The 23601-nt window shown below is 39.8% G+C and overlaps 1 protein-coding gene across 1 annotated transcript; it reads right to left on the reverse strand.

The window, feature by feature from the left end:
- Positions 1-598: 598 nt before the first annotated feature.
- On the reverse strand, positions 599-17102 carry LOC125452717 (tudor domain-containing protein 15-like). The gene is given in 4 exon segments (XM_059645712.1): positions 599-1316; positions 5337-10442; positions 10671-10784; positions 17008-17102. Coding segments are annotated over 2 exon segments (5121 nt in total). The 5' UTR covers positions 10438-10442; positions 10671-10784; positions 17008-17102; the 3' UTR covers positions 599-1296.
- Positions 17103-23601: the final 6499 nt, after the last annotated feature.

Here is a 23601-nt window from a genome sequence, read left to right on the forward strand (position 1 = left end):
CTCTAGAATAGGTACATGGAGGATAGTAAAACCTAGGGTACACAGTGTAGTTTGATCTTAGTAGGATAATAGGTCAGCACAACATCCTGGGCTGAACGGCCTGTTTTCTGTTCTCTGAGTACATTTAAGGAAGAGATAAACAGATTTTTAAGTAATAATGAATCGAAGGGTTATAGAGGTTGAGTCAGAAAGTGTATTTGAGGCCAAGATGAGATCAACCACGATCATATCAAACAGTGGAACAGACTCAAGGCTGAATTGCCTATTGCTGCTCCTAGTTCTTATGTTCAAATTCTAGGGTTGCAGAAAAAAGTACAAGTCATCACAACATTTTCCAAAGTGGAACATTGAGTTGTAAACACACTGTAGAGTTTCTATGATCTATGAAGTCTAAATTTGTTAATTAATCCTCCTATGCATTTATACACACTCAGTCCCCACAGATTTTGTTCAATCAAAATTCGTAAGAGATAAAACAGATGGTCAGCAGATAGGATCAGCAAGTGCATTATTTGCACGTTTCAACATTTGTGACTGCAAACTAGTAGAGACAAAAGTCAGTATTTTTAGTTATATTTATTTAATGAAATGAGCTATTCAATCTGGCTTCATTTATGCTCATGAAGTTTAGTTCAGCTCCAAAGTATATCATCAGTTCCCACAAGCACACTCCATACTTGTTTTCAAATAGTAATAACTACTAAATACTAACATCTTTAAAGCAAACACAAAAAAAACTTTTATTTCAACCAGTTAAACAGAATTATTATTTTCTTTAAAAGACTATGTAAGAAACTCAAGATATTTTGGATGTATTTATCAAATATATTAAATCAAATCTGAACTTCACTTGCACTTTCACAAAAATCGTACATCATTTTGAACATTCTTAAGTAGAGTCCTATCCTAAATAAATTTCAAATAAGCAAACTTCAACAAAATCAATCTGCAATTCTAGCAGTTTCACAAACAGAAAATTCCAGTTTTATATCCAGTCGTATGAGCGACAGATTCTTAATCTCCACTGACCTGTTTGGACCATTGAAACTTATTTTAAATTCTGTGCAATTAAATCTCCATAAGATTAATTACAGCTTTTGCATTTCTGACATCCTTCAAAGGTTCTGAATGTTGAAAGATTCAGTGTTTCAACAATTTCACTTAATTTTTCACGATTAATTGCAATCTCATATACTTTTAAACAATTTTGAGCATGATTCAATACAAGACACAGTGAAATGAATAATGTCGCTGCAGAGGCCAGTCTTTAAAGTTTCGTTTTGCAGGAAAGTAGCTTTAGAAAGTTGTGTTCATACCTAAAAACAAAACAAAACTATATTGTAAGATAGATTAAGCATCATTTGTGCTTCTTTGATTTAAAAAATCTTAACTGGAGGAAGATAACTCATTAAAATAACATTTTCATTGTTTTGTATTACATGTCCGTACCTAACATTCTTAGAATTAATGGTATGATTAGTCTGACTTAATTATATTAAAATATTGCATATCAATTAAATGTCAAATTTCATTCATTACAGCAAAATACTTTTACAAATCAACTACTGAATTGATCAACTTTTGCAGTTAATTCAAAAAGAATGGACAGGCAAGTAGTAGTGAGGAGGTGAGGAAGCTGCAGAAAGATTTAGACAGTTGAGGAGAGTGGTCCAGGAAAAGGCTGATGAAATTCAATGTAAGTAAATGTGAGGTCTTGCACTTTGGAAAAAAGAATACAGGCATGGACTATTTTCTAAATGGTGAGAAAATTCGCAAATCAGAAGTACAAAGGGATCTGGGAGTGTTGGTCCAGGATTCTCTAAAGGTTAACTTGCAGGTAGTCCATGATTAAGAAAGCAAATGTAATGTTGTCGTTTATCTCAAGAGGGTTGGAATATAAAAGCAGCGATGTGCTTCTGAGGCTTTATAAGGCTCTAGTTAGGCCCCATTTAGAATACCGTGTCCAATTTTGGGCCCCCCACCTCAGGAAGGACATATTAGTCCTGGAGCGTGTCCAGCGGAGATTCACACGGATGATGCCTGAAATGTTAGGTTTAACGTATGATGAACGGCTAAGGGTCCTGGGATTGTACTCATTAGAGTTTAGAAGGTTGAGGGGAGATCTAATAGAAACTTACAAGATAATGTATGGTTTAGAAGGGGTGGACGCTAGGAAGTTGTTTCCAGTAGGCGGGGATACTAGGACCCGTGGGCACTGCCTTAAAATTAGAGGGGGTAAATTTAAAACTGAAGTGAGACGACACTTCTTCAGCCAGAGAGTGGTGGGCTTGTGGAATTCATTGCCGCAGAGTGCAGTGGAGGCCAGGACGTTGGATGCCTTCAAGGCAGAGATCGACAAATTCTTGATCTCAAAAGGAATCAAGGGCTATGGGGAGAGTGCAGGGAAGTAGTGTTGAAATGCCCATCAGCCATGATTTAAATGGCGGAGTGGACTTGATGGGCCAAATGGCCTTACTTCCACTCCTACGTCTTATGGTCTAATGCATATATTTTAAACATACCAAGATAAAAGGCTGGCCAACTGAACCAAGTTAATCAAATAAAATCGTTATTTTTGTGCGGCACTTTTCTCCGCAAATTTCTACTACTTTGTGAATCCCTAAAAGCTAAAACCACAGCTTCTTTCCAAAGATTTTTGATTTTCATTGAAACTGAAGATCTTCCCTCAATCTGCAGCTATCAGTAATTCAATTTGTTAACAAGAAACACTGTAGACTGTGAGCAGTCATCAAATTCTATCCTTTGTTTTGGCTAACAAGAAGGTTTCTTTTTTAAAAACGGCAAAAGAAGAAACCACTTCCAGAGATAATTTTCCTTTGTGTTGTGTGCATGTGTTTCAGATTGAGGGGATGTAGTTCTAATTTCACATTAAACCATGCCACTGTTTTAAAAAGGTTTGGGTTATAATGAACAGATGCTTACTAGTTAATTATAATATCTTATTACAAGTCACTTTTATTCTGGATAGTAATACAAAAAGGGAGATCAAGGGGCCTACTTGACAAATTGATTCATATATTTATACTAATGTGCAAATGGACAAGTGGGCTTTGATTATCAACACATTACTTCCATCAGTTGTATCAGGGTGCACATCGTAAAATTTTTCAAAAGTTGATGAGTCGGAGAAGATAACACGCCCAAATTATACAAGTGAAGAAATAGGTGGTATGATAGACAGGTTTTCTGTTCTCTTTGAAAAGAACTAAAGAACAAGTTTTCAGTGTGGATAGTCAGTATTAAACCATTTGACATGGGTAGACTCAATTTCTGGGTGGGATGGAAACTGTCTTACAAAAGAGATAGATACTAAACAATACTATCATGTCATTGCAACCTCCTGAACTTATATTGACTGCCTAGGAGGAGAATTTTCAATACCTTTTTTCCAATCATAGAATCCCTACTGTGTGAAAACAGGCCTTTTGGCCCAGCAAATCTACACCAAAACCACCGAAGAGCATCCCACCCAGATCCAGCCCCCTACATGTTTCCTGTAACCCTGCATTTTCTATGGCTAACACACCTAAACTACAGAGATAGTAGGAACTGCCGATGCTGGAGAATCTGAGATAACAAAGGTGCAGAGCTGAATGAACACAGTAGGCCAAGCAGCATCAGAGGAGCTGGAAAGCTGATGTTTCGGGTCTGGACCCTTCTTCAGAAATGGGGCAGGGGAAGGAGATTCTGAAATATAAAGAGAGAGGGGGCGGGGAGGCGGATGGAAGCTGGAAAAAGGAGCAGATAGGTGGAGAGGAAACAGACAGGTCAAAGAGGCAGGGATGGAGCCAGTAGAGGCGAGTGTAGGCGGGGAGTTAGGGTGGGGACAGGACAGGGAGGACAGACAGACAAAGAGACGGGATGAGGCTGGTTAGTAGGGGGTGAGAGTGGGACGAGTGGACAGGTGGGAGGAAGGACAGGCAGGTTAGGGAGGCGGGGAGGAGCTGGGCTGGTTTCAGGATGCTCTCAGGGGAGGGGAGGTTTTGAAGCTTGTGAAGTCCACATTGGTACCATTGGGCTGCAGGGTTCCCAAGCGATATATGAGGTGCTGTTCCTGCAACCTTTGGGTGGCACTGTTGTGGCACTGGAGGCGGCCCAGGATGGATATTTCATCCAAGGAGTGGGAGTTGAAAAGTTTCACGACTGGGAGGTGCAGTCGTTTGTCGCAAACCAAGCATTGGTGTTCCACAAAGCAGTCTCCAAGCCTCCACTTAGTTTCCCTGATGTAGAGGAAGCCACATCACGAACAGCGGATACACCACATTAGCAGATGTGCAGGTGAATATCTGCTTGATGTGGAAGGTCTTCTTGGGGCCTGGAATGGGGATGGGGGCGGGGATGGAGCAGGTGCAGCACTTCCTGCTACTTCCTGAAAAGTGCCAGGGGTGCTGGGGCTGTTGGGGTGTGTGGAGTGGACAAGGGAGTCACGGAGAGAGTGGACCCTTGGAAGGCAGATAAGGGCAGGGAGGGAAAAATGTTTTTGGTAGTGCAGTCAGATTGCAGATGGCAGAAGTGCCACAACTCATCCCTCACAGCCCCTCCCCATAACAATAACCAAAACAGAAACCCGCTCATCCTCACGTACCAACCCACCAACCTCCGGATCCAACGCATCATCCTCTGGCATTTCTGAAGAAGGGTCCAGGCCCTAAACATCAGCTTTCCTGCTCTTCTGATGTTGCTTGGCCTGCTGTGTCCATCCAACTCTATACGTTGTTACACTTAAAGTACACATCCCTCAACACTATGGATAATTTAGCGTGGCTAATCCACCTAGCCTGCACATCTTTGGACTGTGAGAGGAAACCTGAGCACCTGGCAGAAACACACACAGGCACAGGGACAATGTGCAAATTCCACACAGACAGTCACTCAAGGGTGGAATCAAACCTGGCTCCCTGGCATTGTGAGGCAGCAGTGTTAACCAGTGAGTCACTCTTCTATCTCTATCTACACCTTGATGAACTACGTTTTTGATTTTTTTCACTTCTCCCACAGAGACACGGTACTTTGAACGGCAAATGTGCATTTCCCTAACAGTTTATAAACGTGAAACATCTTAGGACATTTTACTGTTGTAGACAAAATTTGACAATTAAGGAATGAAAGGCATTTTTTTAGTAGCTTTATAATTTCCATACAACTCAAAAGATATTTTGAAAATTTGACACAAATGAAAAAGAAGATCAATTAACTACACCAAGCACTTAGTAATATTTAAAAACTACAGAACTATTGTCAAATTTGGAAGGCTATTAGTTAAAAATGAAATGTATACATTGCTAAATAAAGATTTTTATAAAATCAATACTCACATTCTGTTGGATAAGTGGATTCAAATTTCTCAAGGGTATCTCCATTCAGTAAAATGACTGCAAGCTCATTTTTATGAAACTGTTGCTCTAAAACAGGTTCAGTCGGTACTTGAATGTTCTCTGAACTAACAGTATCTTTGATTGAGGAGTTCTGAATTCCTTTCAGAAAAGCTGCATGTCCTGCAGAAACTAAATCTTCTGCAACATTCTTGTTGTTCATGACAAGATCTACCTCCCAGTGCAACACAGATATACACTGCTTGAAACATATGGTTAAAGTCTGCTCATTTAAGGAGTTTTGAAAGAAAATTATAGCTTCATCTGTTCAGTTATGCCCAACTGAAGGCACAACATTACTTAGACTACAGGGATTAGTCAAGCGTGGTACTTCTGCAAGTTCTGTTGGAAGTTCTCTCAATCTGCTCAAATCTGAAAATGGTACGAAAATATAATGCCCATAATCAACAGCTCTAACAATAACAAATTGCTGAGGCACTTCATATATTTCCACCCTAGACCATTGCTGATCTGTAGCAGACTTGATTAGGCAAGTTACACCAGGCTTCATGAGGTCTCGAGGTAAAGGATGACAATCCTCTGACAATTCAGCCAACAGTAAAGAGAGTGTTTTCATTGCTTCAAAAGTATCTTCAAGCTGAATGTAGAATTCTGAAGGATCAATCACAGAAGTAGCAAAGCCAGTATATTCTATTCTCGTCTGGATACAGCTGCACAAAATTGGGTTCAATGCTGAGCAAAACACATTCTTATCAACAGGAAGCAAAGTTTCTGGTGACACCAAACATTGTTTGTTTGCCATTTTGTTCTCCATTTCTGCAAAACTAATTTCCTTCATCAATCCATCAAAACTAGGGGAATAATTTTTTGAAGCACGAATTAACTGATTTTTGTGGACCATTACAGAAAATGTTTCAGTGCGAGAAACAGCATCTTGGTTAATCTGAACCTCCATAAATCTAGAATCCAACTTTCGTAGCAATTTGATAACTTCCTCATCAGTTAACAGAATCACAGGGTACATTACATATTTAGTTAACAGATGCTTAACTTTTTCAAAGGCATTCTGTTGACACACAATGATTTGTTCAACGATGCTGTCCTTTTGTAGTCTAGGCCACTGTGACAACATCATCCTATTTTGCACTGCAGGACTGTTTTGTACAAGATGACAAAGTTTAGTAAATGGCAATGTTTTCCTGGAGGTAATTACACCATGAGCTGCCTTCTTAATCTTCCCCTGGTGGCTTGCAGCCTTGACTGTATGGTCTGTTTCACTCAAGTTCTTTCTGTTGCATGTTTTTTTCAGTCTTACAAGATGTGCATTAAATTTAGGGATAATTTCATTTTGGCAATTCTTTTTATTTTTGAAACGTTTTCCAACCACACATCGCGCATTTTCCTTTCTAAGGTTGCTGTTCTGCTCTTTATTTTTATGTCCGACATCATGTTGGTCTGTTTTCAAAAAGGAGCGGATCAGTTTGTTTGTTTCTTTGATTAAGTGCACTAAGCAATCAGGTTGTTTCCTTATCAGTTGTTCTGTGGAAGGAACTATTTTTGCTGGATGAAGAGAATTGCCACTTTGCCGTTGTGTTTCATCAAGGCACATTATGTCTCTTCCATACTGATAAGGTATGCACTGGCCTGTTATTTGAGCACTAATTTTTACACTTCCATCATAAAGCTCAAGAATTAATTGACCATCAGACTTTTTTGCTACAACAAATGCAGTTAGTGGTTTTCCCATTACAGCCTGTTTAAACAAGACAAGAGTTTCATCAGATAGTTGCTGACGACAAAGGGACAAACAGCATTTAACTGCTTGCATTGGTATCAAAATCAAACCCTTCGCATCTTCAGGAATTGGAGCAACGTCATTCTTATCAACTACCTCGGTGTTGCCGTAGTCTATAAAAAACACTTTAAAATGTTCAGGTGATTGCACAGAACGGGCTATAGCACGATACCAATGACCGTCTTCAAAATATTTAGCTAAGCACATACTGGTTTTATCCAAATCTAATCTTTGTCCTTGCATTTTTTCACTAACAATGTCCACCTCAGTCTTAAGTGTATCCATAACGACAGTATTTTTGTCCAATTGGCAATAGAATTTTGACAGACTCGACACATGGGTTACATACACCTTCTCTTCACTTCCAACTTTTATATCATGGGCACTGTAATACGGTGTGTATAATTGAATTGAGGGATTAAATGAAGATGGTGATTCAATGCAAGTAGCTAGTCCCATATCCAAAAGTAACTGGCATACATTAATAAATGGTGTATGAAGGTCTACCACATTGCACAGACCTTTTCCATCCATCAGAGCCATTGAGAAAATTGTACATTTAAGACGATCCCCAGAAATTAAACAATTGTCAATGAACTGTTTAAATTTGTTGCAGGAAGCATGATCCCAAACAGGAGGATCACGGCTTACAGATTGAATAATGTTGTTAAGAGTGCATCTAAATGCCTGTCCTTCTAGATGGAGAAATTCTGGATTAATAGCAAAAAGATTTTTGACAGGTATCTTTTGCTGGATACCATAATCAACAAACAATATAGTAACCTCTTCTTTTGGAAAGTTTCTTTGAATAACCGATGCTCTATACCACTGACCATCTTCGGCATGCTTTACAACACAACCAGTGTGCTTAAATTGAAAAGTATCTCTTGGAATACTGTAGTAATGTTGCATATTCCTCATGAGCAATTTAAGCTGATTTGAGTTATTCTGGAGTTGACACCAAAATTCTGCTGGAGAATTTATATGACTCACTCTCACATCAAGAACAGACCCAAGTTTAAATACTTGTTGTCTATATGGTGATGCCATTTTGGACTCTTTAATCAATGATGGCAGGTGAAGATGTACACGTGGAAAGCTATTATGCATTGCAATAGCTGGAGATAAAGTAGGGGACACTGAGATATTTGAAAATGGAACACTGCATGAACTTTTCAACTTCCAGTTTTTATCTGTATATATCCTTTTCTCACTTGTAGTTGATTTGGTTGTTCTGGATTTTGGAAATTTCCATTGACATTTCTGTTCAAATAACATAACATTCGGCTGTACATTCCAAAAATCAGCATACCCAGCTTCAAGCATCATTGTGCTAATAGATGACTGCTCCCTGCACTCCATATCTTTAATTTCTATGACATATCTGCTGCCCTGCCTTGAGACTACATCAATAGAAAGTTTCTTGTTGAATACAGCTTTTTTAAAGAAGTTAGTTGCATCTTTAGTCCACACTTCCTCAATGGGAAAAACATGAGCAATAGAACAATTCATTGCCAAAGTAGGCAGATTCATGTACTCAGGAGGCAGGGATTTCACAGTATCAAAATCTACAACTTCAGCATTTCCAAAGTCAACAAAAAATACTCTGAGTTGGTCATCAAGTACTTCTTTAATAACTGCTCTGTAAAAATGTAGATCTTTGCTATACCTAGCGCAACAAAATAAACCAGGTACTGGTTTCTGAATTCGCCCTTCATTTATGCCAATTTTGCTGTAGTGGTTTTGAATGTTGATCATTAAATATTCAAACTCATCATTGTACTCTGATGTTCGAATCCAAAAATCAGATGGGTTAATTACATATTCAACAAATCCAACATAGGAATAATTTATTTTCATCTCATCAGATCTTACAGAATGTTGTATTGGCTTACATGTCTCTTTCCAAGTTCCTTTCCCCTTGGTTTCTTGAAGTTTTCTAATTTGTCCGTTGCTACTATCCCTAGTTTCTTTCTTCTTAGGGCTACACTCAATCTTTGGATTTATTTCTGACATTATTCCATTTACTTGGTGGATGCTGATGTCTTTCTGCCTGTAGAGTGTAACATAGTATAAATTCTCTTCAGAGGAATAGGAATCGATGCTAATAGTTAATGTTTCCTCAAACAGTGATTCCTTCAAAATGTCAGCCTGCAAACTTATCCATTGTTTAGTCTGATATGATAAGCCAGTTAGTGCACAAGGAAATGACATCAGAGGCATCATAAAAAAAGCTGGCATCAATTTTTTAATATAATTTGGAGGGACAATTTCAGTCCTTCCACAATCCATGAACCAAACTTCTACCTGGCCAGAGGTTAAGAGTTGCTTTACAACTCCCCTGTACCATCTTCCATCTTTGCCTTTTATAGCACAAAGTGCACCAAAATTGTCAATAGGTCCATCGTTTAATTCTTTCCCTTCAGTTTCATAGTAGCATTGCATGTCTCTGGTCATTGTTTCTAGCTCCGGAGCCAGTCTTTTCAACTGGCAGTAAAAGTTATGAAGCCCTAAAGCACACGTTATTTTTACAGTCTCTGTAACACCAGTTTGCAAACTTGGGCTCAAAACATCCAGGATTCGTTGGAAACTTGGAGATAATATAATTGTTTCATCAAATACAGGTTTCCTGCAGCATTTCTGCATATACAGAGGTTCAGTAATCTCATAACCAGGTAATCCTAGTAAATCTTTCGAAATTTCCATTAGAAAATTGAAAGTATTACCATCAATAATTTTTGCTAAACCAAGTTCAAAGAGTTTTTGGTTAATATCAGGGACCTCCAACAAAATAATTTGGCACTTCAAAAGCGGTTCAACATAGCCTCTGATTCGGGAAGTTGTCAGTGATGAAAAATATTTGGTTGCTGTTGTGGACCATATCCCTCTTATTGGCACTATATTGGCAAATATGCCACATACCACTTTTGGAGGCAACTGGAATAAATTCTTAGTAGCAGCAGCAATATGTCTAGAATCAACTGTCAACACCATCCCAACATCTATGAGAAATACTTCATATGATTCCTCATCCTTTCTTATTACCCTTCCTCGATGCCATTCGCCATTGTAAAGGTCCTCTGCGAAACAAAAGTCATCAACTGCAATGTTGGTGCTAACCTTTGCTGCATTCTGTACTTCATTATGCAATATATGATAATCCAATTCACATATGTGATTATACCGACCCCAGAAACGTACTAATATTTTATCTGGATGACACTCCACACGGGTTATATTCAGATCAAGGAGTGAAGAGTGAGGAGGTGGAGTAAAGGTCGAACACATAAGGCCTGCAAAACAAAAGTTTGAAAAAATTATAGAAAGTAGAATACAACATGGACAACTGCAGATCTTTGACAATCTACCTTAATTGAAAATAATTAAAACAACTGTTTATTTTTGTTGATGCACAGATTTTGTGTTGATGTACATAAGTCAAACATAGCAAACATTTTTGACTGTCAGAAAAACCATTTGGTTCAATAAAGTCCTTTAGGGAAGAAAATTGTTATCCTTACCTGGTCCAACCTACATGTGAGTCCAGACCCACAGCAATGTGGTTGACTCTTAACTACCGTCCGAGTAATTAGGGATGGGCAATAAATGCTCACCTCGCCAGTAATATCCTCATCCTATGAAAGAAAAAACAAAATCAAATTAATTATTACAAGTAGAAATGAATTATATAGAGACACACAGCCAAACACACTTTGGCTGATCATTACTCTTAAAGAGACTACAATCTTGTTCTCGTGAACAATTGTTACATGAAAAAATCCGCATCACAAAATGGTAATACTGAAAGAATGGAAGAACTTGCCCATATATCACAACTTTCCACAATCTATGCAGCCAAATGATTACCTTTAAGGTTTTAGGAAGGAAAATGTGATCTCATACTTAACAGTTTCTATAGGCAAAAAATGCAATTAGTGACTTGTTAACGTTTTTTTGAGGAATAAATGTTGACCAGCTGAAAGGGAGAACTCTCCTACCCTTTCCTAGGCAACAGGTGGGCGTATGGAATATCAATGTAATTTATATGCTTAAGTCCAAAATTAAGGCTTGTAAGTTTTAAGCCAACAATGAAAATGATGTCACTTAGTACTAACATGTTTGGTTTGCACAGTTAAAAATATGTAAATCTCTACAAAAAAAATAGAACTTTCATAGGTTGTCACAATGTGTCCTGTTCCTATATTTAAAGACATATTCACAGTAATTTAGTATCCATTAACTTTCTTGTGGTTAAGGTCTATAGCTCATAAAATTACCAGTTGAGAAATATGTCCACCAAAGGACTCTTCATAGCCTGAGAGAGTAATAGAATCATACAGCACGGAAACAGACCTTTCAGTCCAACTGATCCATGCTGACCACAATCCCAAACTAAACTAGTCCTACCTGCCGGCGCTTGGCCCATATCCCTTCAAGCATTCCTTATTCATGTATTTATCTGAATGCATTTTAAATGTTGTAACTGTATCTGCATCCACCACTTCCTCTAACCACTAATCCACACTAACCATTCTGTAGAAGAGTTATCTCTCCTCTCACTTTAAAAATATGCTCCCTCATCTTGGAATCCCCCACCCAAGGGAAAGGCATCTGCCATTCATCGTATCCTCATGATTTAATAAACCTCTATAAGGTTACGCCCTCGACTCATTTATAACAAAAATGAGAATAACCTCCTGATTTTCAGAGATAACTATTTGGATGTATCTTCACAAACATCTCTATCTGGTCAGTCTTTTCACACATTGAAAAGGTTCCTTAAAATGCAACTAGGATTATGTAATCAGAGGTCTTCGCTAGCAACTTATGAAACATAAAAAATAATGATCATTACCAGATAAACAGCTTATTACAAATCCTCAAAGATAAACACTAATTCTTCCATAGTTTTAAACAAATCAAAACTAATAACCAATTGACAGTGAAAATTTAATTTTTGAATTTCAATGAGCAGAATGGTTCATAAATCGTTTGAATTCAATGAACTAAGTTGTAGTATATTCACGAACATACCATTTACAAACTGTACTTAAATTTGGCCTCTTCACCCAAGTCATAATGTTTCCAATTTTGCTTACCATACACAGTTAAGTGGGAACGCAAGATGTGAGGAGATTGCAAAGGTATTGACAAGTTACGTGGGCAGGAATTAGGTGGCAGACTGAGCACAGTTTGCTGAAATGCGATGCTTCATTTTGCTCATCAAGAATATTCTGCCTGCTGATTTTTAAGAGTGTGAAAATTAAAAACTTCATGCGGCAACATTTGGGTGTACTCATAAACAACACAGTTATTATGCAGGTATAGCAAGTAATTAAATTGGCATACTGGCATTTGTTACAAGGGGTTTGGAGTATATTGATATGATTTATTGTAGTCACGTGTTGAGATACAGTGAAAAGCTTTGTTTTGCTGGCATTACAGGTAGATCATAGCATCAAGGACATACAGATCATACTGTGTTTAGACAGAGCAAGGCATACAGCTCATGGTATCGGAGGTAATGTATCGACACGGATAGAGAACTGGTTTGCAGACAGGAAGCAGAGAGTTGGAATAAAGGGGTCCTTTTCAGAGTGGCAGGCGCCACTCAAGTCAGGTGCCAAAGGGTTCAGTGCTGGGACCCCAGATGTTCATGATATACATTCACAATTTGGACAAAGTAATTGAATGCAATTTCTCCAAATTTGCAGATGACTCTATACTGGGTGGTAGTGTGTGCTGTGAGGAGGATGCTAAGTGGCAAATGCAATATGGTGTGGACACGTGAGAGGTTATTCACTTTGGTGGCAAAAACAGGCAGGCAGATTATTATCTGAATGGTGGCAGTTTAGGAAAAAGGTGAGATGCAGTGACACCTGGGTGTCATGGTGGAACAGTCGCTGAAGGTTAGCCTGCAGGTGTAGCAGGCGGTGAGGAAAGCTAACGGTATGCTGGCCTTCGTTGTTACAGGATTTGAGAATCAGAGTAAGAATATCTTGCTGCAGTCATACAGGGCCTTGGTGAGGCCACACCTTGAACACTGTATGTAGTTTTGGCCTCCTAGTCGGAGGAAGGACATTCTTACTGTCAAGGGAGTCCAGCGAAGATTCACCAGGCTGATTCCCAGGATGGCACAACTGACATATGAGGAATGGCTGGATCTACTGGGCTTGTATTCACTGAAATTAAAAAATCCTGACAGGACTGGATAGGCAAGATACGGGTAGAATGTTCCTGATGTTGGGGAAGTCCAGAACTAGGGGTTACCGTTTAAGAATAAGAGGTAAGCCATTCAGGATTGAGGCAAGCCATTCAAGGTTGAGATGAGGAAGAATTTCTTCACTCAAAGTTTTGAACCTGTGGAATTCTCACTCACAGGAAGCTGTTAGGACCAATTCATTAGATATATTCAACAGGGAGCTGAACATGGCCTTTGCAGCTAATGGGTTCAAGGGGTATGGAAGAAAGCAGGAATGGGGGACTGAGTTTGCATGATCATATTGAATAATGGTGCAGGCTCAAAGGGCCAAAAGGCCTATTCCTGCATCTATTTTCAGTCCTTCTATGTTACAATTGCACAAGAGATGTGCAAAGCAAGATTAATATGATTTCCAGTAAAAACTCCATGCAGCAGTCTAATAACAACAGGGAGAAGTTGCTATTTATAGGCAGTTGGCAAAACATTTTGAACATTCCATTTAATTTTGTTTTCCACCTTTCAGAGATACTTGATTAGAGACAGTACAACTTAAGATCACTAGACTGGTTTCTGAGATGAGAAGATTATCTAACGATGTCTTACGGTCTTACGATACTCTGGAGTTTACATGAATGAGAAGTGACCTCGTTGAAAAAAAGTGGTGATTCCGCTGGAGTTTTATAGTGTCAACATAATGTTTCTCTAAACCAGATAACGTAGAACCTGGGTCACAATCTCAGGATAAGGGGTTGATCACTTAGGAAAAAGGTGAGAAGTTTCTTTGCTCACAGGATTACGAGTCTTTCAAATTGATCCGGAAAAGGCAGTAGTGTAGGGGTCATGTCACCAGACTAGTAATCCTGAGATCCAGGAACACAGGTACAAATCCCAAAAAGGTAGCTGTTAGTTCTCAATGTATTAGGTTAGTCTATGAGACTACCATTGATTTCCTCAGCATCAGTATATCAGCCATTCTCATTTGATCGAGTCGACATGTGACTCCGAATCCACAGTAACATGGTAATTAGATTGGATTCCCTACAGTGTGGAAACAGGCCCTTCGGCCCAACAAGTCCACACCACCCCTTGAAGCATCCCACCCAGACCCATCCCCCTATAACCCACACACCCGTGAACACTACGGGCAATTTAGCATGGCCAATCCACCTAACCTGCACATCTTTGGACTGTGGGAGGAAACCCACACAGACACGGGGAGAATGTGCAAACTCCACACAGACAGTCGCCCGAGGCGGGAATCGAACCCGGGTCCCTGGTGCTGTGAGGCTGCAGTGTTAACCACTGAGCCACCGTGCCACCCTCGGTGGTTGACTCTTAGCCATTCTACCAGTGGGGAGATCATGGCATGGTGATATTTCTATGGGTGATAATGGGTTTGAATCCTACAATGTCAGATGTTCAAATTGGAGTTCAATAAACATTTGGAATAAGAGTCTAATGATGACTATGAAACCATTGCTGAGTGTCAGGAAAGACAATCTGATTCATGAATAGGAAGAAAACTGCCATCCCTAATTGGTTTGGCCTACATGTGACTCCAGACCCACAGCAATGTGATTAACTCTGAACTGTCCTCTGGGCTGTTAGGGATGAGCAACTAATGGTGGCCTTGCCAATGAAAGCCCCATCACCCGAAAGAAGAATAAACCCTGTATGGTTCTAGATACTCTATCATTAACGGGACATAAGGAGGCAGAGTGATGCAGACAAATTGAATGTGTAGACAAACACATGGCAGATTCAGTATAACGTGGATAAATGTGATGCTATACACGGTGTGAAAAACAGAAAATACACGTATCATTTACAAAATGATATACTGGGAAATGTGGTTCACAAAGCGATGTCTGCACACCTGCAATGAAAGTAAACAGGTAGGTGCAGCAAGCAATTAGGAAGATGGACAGTACTTTGGCCTTGCTGCAAAAGGGTTTGAGTTCACAAGTAAGGATGTCTTATTGCAGTAATGGAGAGCCTTGTCAAGACCACACCTTAAGTATTACGTGCAGTCCAACAGAGTCTATATTTCTCTAAGTCAAAATACATGACTATCAGCCAAGTGACCCTTCACTATTGCAGAGAAGGCTCACTTAGCTGAGAGTGGCGATGACACAACTGTCAAAGGAGAAATCAATTCAACTGGGCCTATATTCATTGGAGTTTAGGAGAATCGGGGCAGATCGAAAGAAACTGGTGCAGTGTTTATGACATAAAACTGCTGAACTCGATCCGATTATTCTCAATGGAAGAGTGTGGCAGTGCAAGTACAGAAAGGTCAGGGTGGGAGTGGTGTGCAGCATCAATACATCAGCTCACAGTCATGGATGTAGACTGAACTGAAGTGTTCAGCAAAACACTCAGTCTGTGCTGCAGATAAAGGGTAACTCGGGTTTGCAGTGTTCTGACATTTCCAGATGGTATTTGATGAGGAAAATAAAAACTCACGGAAATGTGGTGTTGCTTAGCGTGAATAGAAGATCTGCTAATTAACTGAAAATACAATTAGCATAAATGGTTAGGAACTGATCAAAATGTTTAGAATCTTATCCATAGCGATCAGTGCTGCGGCTTTGTCTTTTAACAAATTATGTAAGTGATTTGGACAAGGAAGCCCTAAGTTATGACTGCTAAATTTATTGAAGATACAGATAGGTGGGAAAGAACTCACGTGCAAATTTTCCAAGTGCACTATAGGAAGATCCATACAGTTTTCCTCGAATTTTTGACATACCTAACCATCAATCCTCACTGAATCAATCATTCTTCAAGAAAATAGTAGATGACAAGAGAAAAGATCCACACCATTCCAGTCACTGCTCCATGGACTGCTGTTCCTAAACATCATACACAAAGTCCCCATGCAGCTGTCAAAACAGAACTCACACTCTCTCCACCCATCTGCAGCTAAGTTCCACCACTGTCCACTCTACTTTTATATAAATGCTGTTATCCTGGTGTTCTGTTACCTCTATAACTGCTATGTTTCGATATTGGTTCAACACTAAACTAAATACCCTGCAGATTTCTACAATGGGCAATCAGGAAACAGCAATTTTCCACAATACATTGAAATTTGAAATGAACTGATTCATAGGCAGTCTGCTGAAATTGCCAAATCAATCATAGCATGAGATTCAACTCAGTAAGGCTGAATGTGAAAGAAACCAATACAGCCAGCGTTTTTTGATTGATGACATAAATGCACACATTCTGTACATGTTTAGATGGAATCATGTGCAATTTTTGAATATTACTGAATTTGGATTGCTTTCGCTTTGACTTATTAACCCCGATAAAACGCCGCATCAAAGAGAGAAAGAAAATGCAGTTCACAGCAACGTTCAGGGGTATAAACAGAAATTACTGGAGAAACTCAGCAGGTCTGGCAGCATCTGTAGAGGGAAAAGAGTTAACGTTGCAAATCCAGTGGCTTTTCAAATGAGCAACAAGGGTCACTGAACTCGAAATATTAACAGCCAGAGCTGCTGAGCTGGGACACGGTGGGGGGCAGGGACAGTGGAAAGTGACTTTATTTCCAGACTGTGCCCCCCCAATCCCCAAAGGTCACGGAGTGGAGGGGGGGGTATGTTCTGGTTGTTGCCGCCCCAACACGTTAATTTCTCGATGTTTCTTACCGGTGCTCCCCGCCGCCCCTCCTGACTTGTTTCTCGCACTCAGTGCCGCACTCCCTCCAAAACCAACCGCCTGCGCACGCGCACCAGCGGCCCCGGCCGCCCCACCCCTCTCACGGCCCCGCCTCCATCTCCGACCGCCCCTTTCCCCCATCTCCTATCGCCCCATCCCATCCCCAAAAGCCCCGCCCCCATTGCCCCTTCCCCCCCATTTCCCATCGCCCCTCCTCCTCATCACCTGTCCCCCATCAGCCTTCCAATCTCCCCCTTCCCCTCACTCATTTTACTCTCCCACCTCACCACATTAACCCCCACCTTTACCCATTCCCTACCCTTCCCCAATCACCCTCCCAAATCCCCTTCACCAAACTCCGCTCCAACAATCTATCCTCGATGTCCCCCTCCTACACCACCTGCTCTCCCTCAAATCCTCACCTCATTTCTCTGTCCCTTCCCTCTCGCCTCCACCACCCGACTCCCATCTTGCTGCCCCCACTTGCCCTCCCATTCATCTCCACTCCTTCTCCCGCCATCCCTTCCCTGCTCTGGCCCATCTATGCATGTCCCCTCGCACACCTATCTGACATCCCCTCCCTCTCCTTTTCCCCTTCCATCCTCCTTCCTCTTCTCACACCTGTCATCCTTTCCCTCTCCTCTCATGACCCTACTCCTTACTGTTTTATGACCCAGCACTGTTGAAGACACCTTCTATCACTTCACTGACAATCATGGGTAGAGTGTTGAGACAGTAATTGGCCAGGTCAGATTTGTCCTTACTTTGTGTAGAAGACGTACCTGGGCAATTTTCGGATAGCAGCCAGTGTTGTAACTGAACTGGAAGAGATTGGCTAGAGGGGAGCGGCACATTTTGTTGCACAAGTCTTCAGTACTATTACTAAAATATTGTCAGGGCCCTTAGAGTTTGCAATGTCCAGCCCAATTGTTGGTATTATCTCACCAGAAAGTGACATTGCTAGTGTTGTCAATTATCAATTTTTGCCTTGCCTATTCTGGTTTAACATGAGCACAGACTCTCTTCCTTCTCATTAGCTTACTGGTTTTAATCTCAATGATATGTGAGTTTGGAATCTCAGCTTCACCAATAACTTTTGCTACATTTCAAATGATCATGCCTGGATCCTTTACATTAAATCAACAGGGATTATGAATGGTTGTTGAAGTGTTAACTCCTGCCTCTACGTCAAAGAGTTGGGAAAAATTAAGGTAAAAATTAATGCATAGGATTTAATTCAATTACTTACAAATTATTGATTACCTAAGGAATAACAATCAGATCAGGATTTAAAGTATATGCCATAAATATTCAAAGATATAGTTAATAGTTTGTAAATAAAGCAATTAAAAGTTTAGAATAATAGTTTATTACCTCCCCCACCAACAGCACAGAATCGTATAATAGGTTCTTTCAGCACGGTCACCTCATTTTCAGCTACTCATAGTCTCTATTATCATCCATCTAGATTCTCTTGCATTGGAGGTTGAGAAGTGACTTTATGGAGGTTTATAAAATCATGAAGGGCATAGATAAGATGAATATCAAACGTCTTTTCCCGAGGGCATGGGAATTTAAAACTAGAGGGCACAGCTTCAAGGTGAGGGGAAAAATTTAAAATGGATCTGACGAGAAACTTTTTCAATGCAGAGGGTGGCTTGCACATGGAAAGAAATGTCAGAGGAAGTGGTAGATGCAGGTACAATAAAAAGACATTTGGACAAGTATGTGAATAGAAAAACCAAAAGAACTGCAGATGCTGTAAATCAGGAACAAAAACAAAGTTGCTGGAAAAGCTCAGCAGGTCTGGCAGCATTTGTGGAGGAGAAAACAGAGTTAACGCTTCTGGTCCGAGTTCTGAGGAAGGGTCACGGGACCCGAAACATCAACTCTGCTTTCTCCTCCACAGATGCTGCCAAATGTGCTGAGCTGTCCCAGCAACTTTGTTTTTCCTCCGTGAATAGGAAAAGCTTAGAAGGATATGAGCTAAACACAAGCAAATGGGACTAGTTTAGTTTGGGAAACTGGGTCAGCATGGACGAGTTGGATTGAAGGGTCTGTTTCCATGTTACATGATTCTATAACTCTTCTTCCTTGCCTTACTATCAACAACCCTTTTGTATGCTACTCTGTTTTCTAACTGTTTCTCTCCTGGGCTCCGTCTCCGTCTAGCTGTTTATTCCTTTACTCCAACCCCCAACCAAACTACCGCCTGGTTATCAACATAAGTACCATCTTTTTCTAGCTGCTGCCAGTTCTGGGCTTGAAACATTAACTGTATTTTCTGTCCAGATTCTACCAGATCTGCTCAGTTTCCCTAGTAATTTCTGTTTTTGTTTGTTTAAGATCTCAAGGATCCATAATTTTTTGGTTTGTCTTCCTGTAAAACAAAACTCATTTCTAAAAACAAGTGTCCAAATTAGTCAACATCGAAGCAATAATCTGGATTTAGAATGATATGCCCCTTTCGTTCTAATACAAACCCACTCACACAGCACAAAAAAACAATTAAGACTCTGATATTTTGAGAAGAACAAAAGAAAATATCCTTATTGGCCAATATTATGAAAAGCAAAAGATAGAATTTGATGAATTCTCACAGTCTAATAGTTATCTTATTGATGAAATTGATTTGTAAACTGATAGAAGATCTTCCAAGCAATGTTCAGTTTTGATGAAAATCAAATTGTTTCCAAATCTTTGGAAAGTTTGTCACAGTTCAGATCCTCTACCTTTGCAAGATAGTAATACTATGGTGTGGAAACTGTCAGTTCCCAATTACTTTAACCAGAACAGGAAAAGAGCAACTTGTAGCTTTACTGCAAGTTTTAGAAGTTTTCTTATTTCTGCCTTCTCAGGTTTCTAAAACTGAAACCAAGACTAGAAAGGCAGTCCTTAGGACAGAGCTTCATTGTATCTTCCAAAACTAGGCTTTCCAGAAATTAAGGACAATAAATCCCACCTCTTCTCTTCCCAAGAGCTTTGTTTGGCAGTTTTTCCAAACTCTGTTTAATTTCTGTATTTAGCAGGAGTGTCACAACCCACGTATAACTGTTGACCTCATTTTCCAAGAAACATGAGTGCCGTTCTCCCCTGACACAATATCTGTTTAATTCAGAAAGTGTCCATAGAGTTCAATATCTTCCAACTCTTCCCGTAATCATTAAGTACAGAAATGGAGTCCTGACAATGCCAAGAGTTTAAACCTGTTTCATTGGAGCGTAACGCTACCAACATTCAGTTTGAAACAAACATTCACATTACAGAAAAAGTTAAAATCCTGGTGGATGTTTTATTAAGAGCAAATTTGGAGGAAATGCAAATATAATGATTGAATGGACTGATATATAATATGATTATAATGGAACTTTTTATATATTTAATGTAAACGTATAACTGTTCGAGTCAATTTGAATAAGCAGAGTAATATTGGAAAAGGTAAATTGTAGTAGGAAAAAATTCAAATGCTTCCCAAATATATCTTCTCATTTCTTTCTGCAGGGAGGTGTTTAAAGATTTTAACAATTTCTTTAACTTGTGTTTAAAAAAAATCAAACTCAATTACAATTAAAGACTCAATCTGGCAGAGCCAATGCAAAGGGCTACGAGTCCTGGTTGTTCAGAAGACCTATTCTAGGTGCAGTTATGTTTTCACAAGTTGTACAGAGTATATGAAAGTTGTCGTAAAAAGTGGAAAAGAAATAATACTTTAATGAAATCAGTGGTTTGCAGTCAATCGATTCAGATTACAAGTTCATGACACTGATATACTAGGCACAAACCTCTTGTTCTGTTGGCTGAAATAGCCCTTCTGGTTTCAGCCTTCCTACTTGTGCATCAAATTGGTGAGAATCACCACTTATTAACACTTGCAAGCCATTACCCTCTCTGCATGATCAGAGGCATCCCGAAATATAATTGGCTCATAGGTGCATGAACAGTTCATGGTCAGTATTGGATTGGCTAGGTAGTGCCTGCCCAATTCCTGATTGATTTTTTAAAAATGTAATAATTATCTTATTTTGTCATTTTCTACTGAATAGTGATTCATCCTTTGATGTGTCAATTAGTTTGCAAAAGTCCGGACCAGTCTCCTGAACTCGAGAACTCCAAGGTGAAGACTGGTACTGTCTGGAATGAAGGCCTAGTGCGAACTAAAGGCTCCATGCCAGCATGGACTGGATTAGGGGGACTGCTATTCTGAACTTTTTATTTATTTATTCTTTCTAATTTATTCATATGATCTGAAATGCTGGTCTTTTTATTTCTTTATTTTCCTTATTTTTTACCCTAAGAATTTCTACTTAAGAATCTGTACACAGGTATCTTTGTGCCTAAGTAAGCCATTAGTGACAACTTGTAAACTTTTTACAGTGATAATGGGAACTGCAGATGCTGGAGAATCCAAGACAATAAAATGTGAGGCTGGATGAACACAGCAGGCCCAGCAGCATCTCAGGAGCACAAAAGCTGACGTTTCGGGCCTAGACCCTTCATCAGAGGGTGAAGGGTCTAGGCCTGAAACGTCAGCTTTTGTGCTCCTGAGATGCTGCTGGGCCTGCTGTGTTCATCCAGCCTCACATTTTATTGTAAACTTTTTGCTATACTCATTTGACATGTGACAATAAAGCTAATTCTAATTGTAAATTATCCCTTTTATCTGACCAATTTCATAGATCTTTATCAAGTTAAAGTGACATCAATGAAAATTTATGCAACTGCAAAAGACGCGCATTTGAGTATTTCTGCCTCCATAGTGATTTAATATTTCAAATCTCCCAACTGATACAGTTCAATGTTCTATGAAACTTATCAACATCCTTTACAAGAATCATGTGTGACTTTATACCAGAAAATTAACTCCTAGCCCTGGTGCCTGTGTTTTGACTGAGCACTGCTCCCTTCAGAATTTCAGATTTGGTCATTTGGTTAAGAAACATTCAGTGTGTTTGTACTGTAGGGTGACACATGCTGTATGTAGAACTTTAACGCAGTATAGTGTCAAAAAACATGTCCACAACAATATCATCATTTCTGGCAAATATGACAAGCTTCCCGGTGTTGGGTCTGCACTATAAAGCAAGGCAAAGTAAAAGATCTGTGAGCATTCAAGTTCTGAATGAGGTGGAAAAATTAAAAAAAATCAAGGAAGGGCAAGATAAGGATGCTGTGAGCATCCAGGTGGGTGTAAAACATGTGTGCGCTATGGAAACAAGTAAGAGACACACAATATGGGTGCCGTTTCCTTTTTGAAAGCACCTGGCAGCAGCATTACAACATAAGGGGTCACCAGAGATATAGCATTTAAATGAATAACATTTAACTAACTGAGTCAGAAATGTACGATCATGATATGGTGAAGCTGTCCAATGCCATCATCCATGGATAGGGAAAAGCAGGCTGCACTATCCACTGAGCATGCCCTCAGATCTTAGGGACTGCTGGCCAAGGTGCAGGCCTGGACAAGCAAGTGTTGAGCTGGAGCTTCCAGCTACCTGCTCTAACATCTGTTTGGGGAATTCTTGTCATCTTTCTCCTCCATGTAGGAGAATAGCAAACTGCGTATAAATTTGGACACAATACAGAACAATAAGACTTTAATAATTTTGCTAACTGGTGAGATTTTTGACTCTCTGTTCAAGCCTTGAGAGCAAAATTGCATTTTATTCCTCTCATGTTGAGGATCTAATTTTCAGGAACTCACTGTATTTTCCCAATGACCCTCCACACCTCCATGGCCCATGTTGTTCAAGGACGTGGAGAATTATGATTTTCTTTTTTTTTGCATGCAACAAAACCCACTCTAGGTTGTTTCCAACCTAAACTTTCTTTAACCATTACCCTTAACTGAAAGGTTTACTTCATTTTTCTCACCTTGTCTGCCTACTGCGAAATGATGGCAGCTGCAGAAATAAGCACATTAATTACATAAGTGAGTTTTAACTCTTGACTGTATTCTGTTGCAGAGTCATACAGCACGGAAATAGATCCTTTGGTCTAATTCATTCCTGCTGACCAGACGTTCCAATCTAACCTAGTCCTATTTACATAGAACATAGAACAGTACAGCACAGTACAGGTCCTTCGGCCCACGGTGTTGTGCCAGCATATTATCTTACTAACATCAAATTTGTTAGCATTTAGCCTATATTTGTTAGCATTTAGCCCATATCCCTCTAATCCTTTCCTTTTCATGTACCCATCCAGATGCCTTATAAATGTTGTAATTGTACCAGCCTCCACCACCTCCTCTGACAGCTCATTCCATGCACGCACCAACCTCTGTGTGAAAAAGTTACCCCTTACATCCCTTTTATATCTTTCCCCTCTCACCATAAACCTATCTCCATTAGTTTTGGCCTCCCTTACCCTAGGAAATAGACCTTGGCTATTCATCCTATCCACGGCCCTCATGATTTTATAAACCTCTATAAGGTCACCCTTCAGTCTCCGACAATCCAGGGAAAAAGCCCTGACCTATTCAGCCTCTCCCTATCGCTCAAACTCTCCAATCCTGGCAACATGCTTGTAAATATTTTCTTCACCTTCTGAAGTTTAACAACATCCTTCCAACTGAAGACTGA

The sequence above is a fragment of the Stegostoma tigrinum genome, chromosome 4 (assembly GCF_030684315.1).
Source record: "Stegostoma tigrinum isolate sSteTig4 chromosome 4, sSteTig4.hap1, whole genome shotgun sequence".
NCBI lineage: Eukaryota > Metazoa > Chordata > Chondrichthyes > Orectolobiformes > Stegostomatidae > Stegostoma > Stegostoma tigrinum.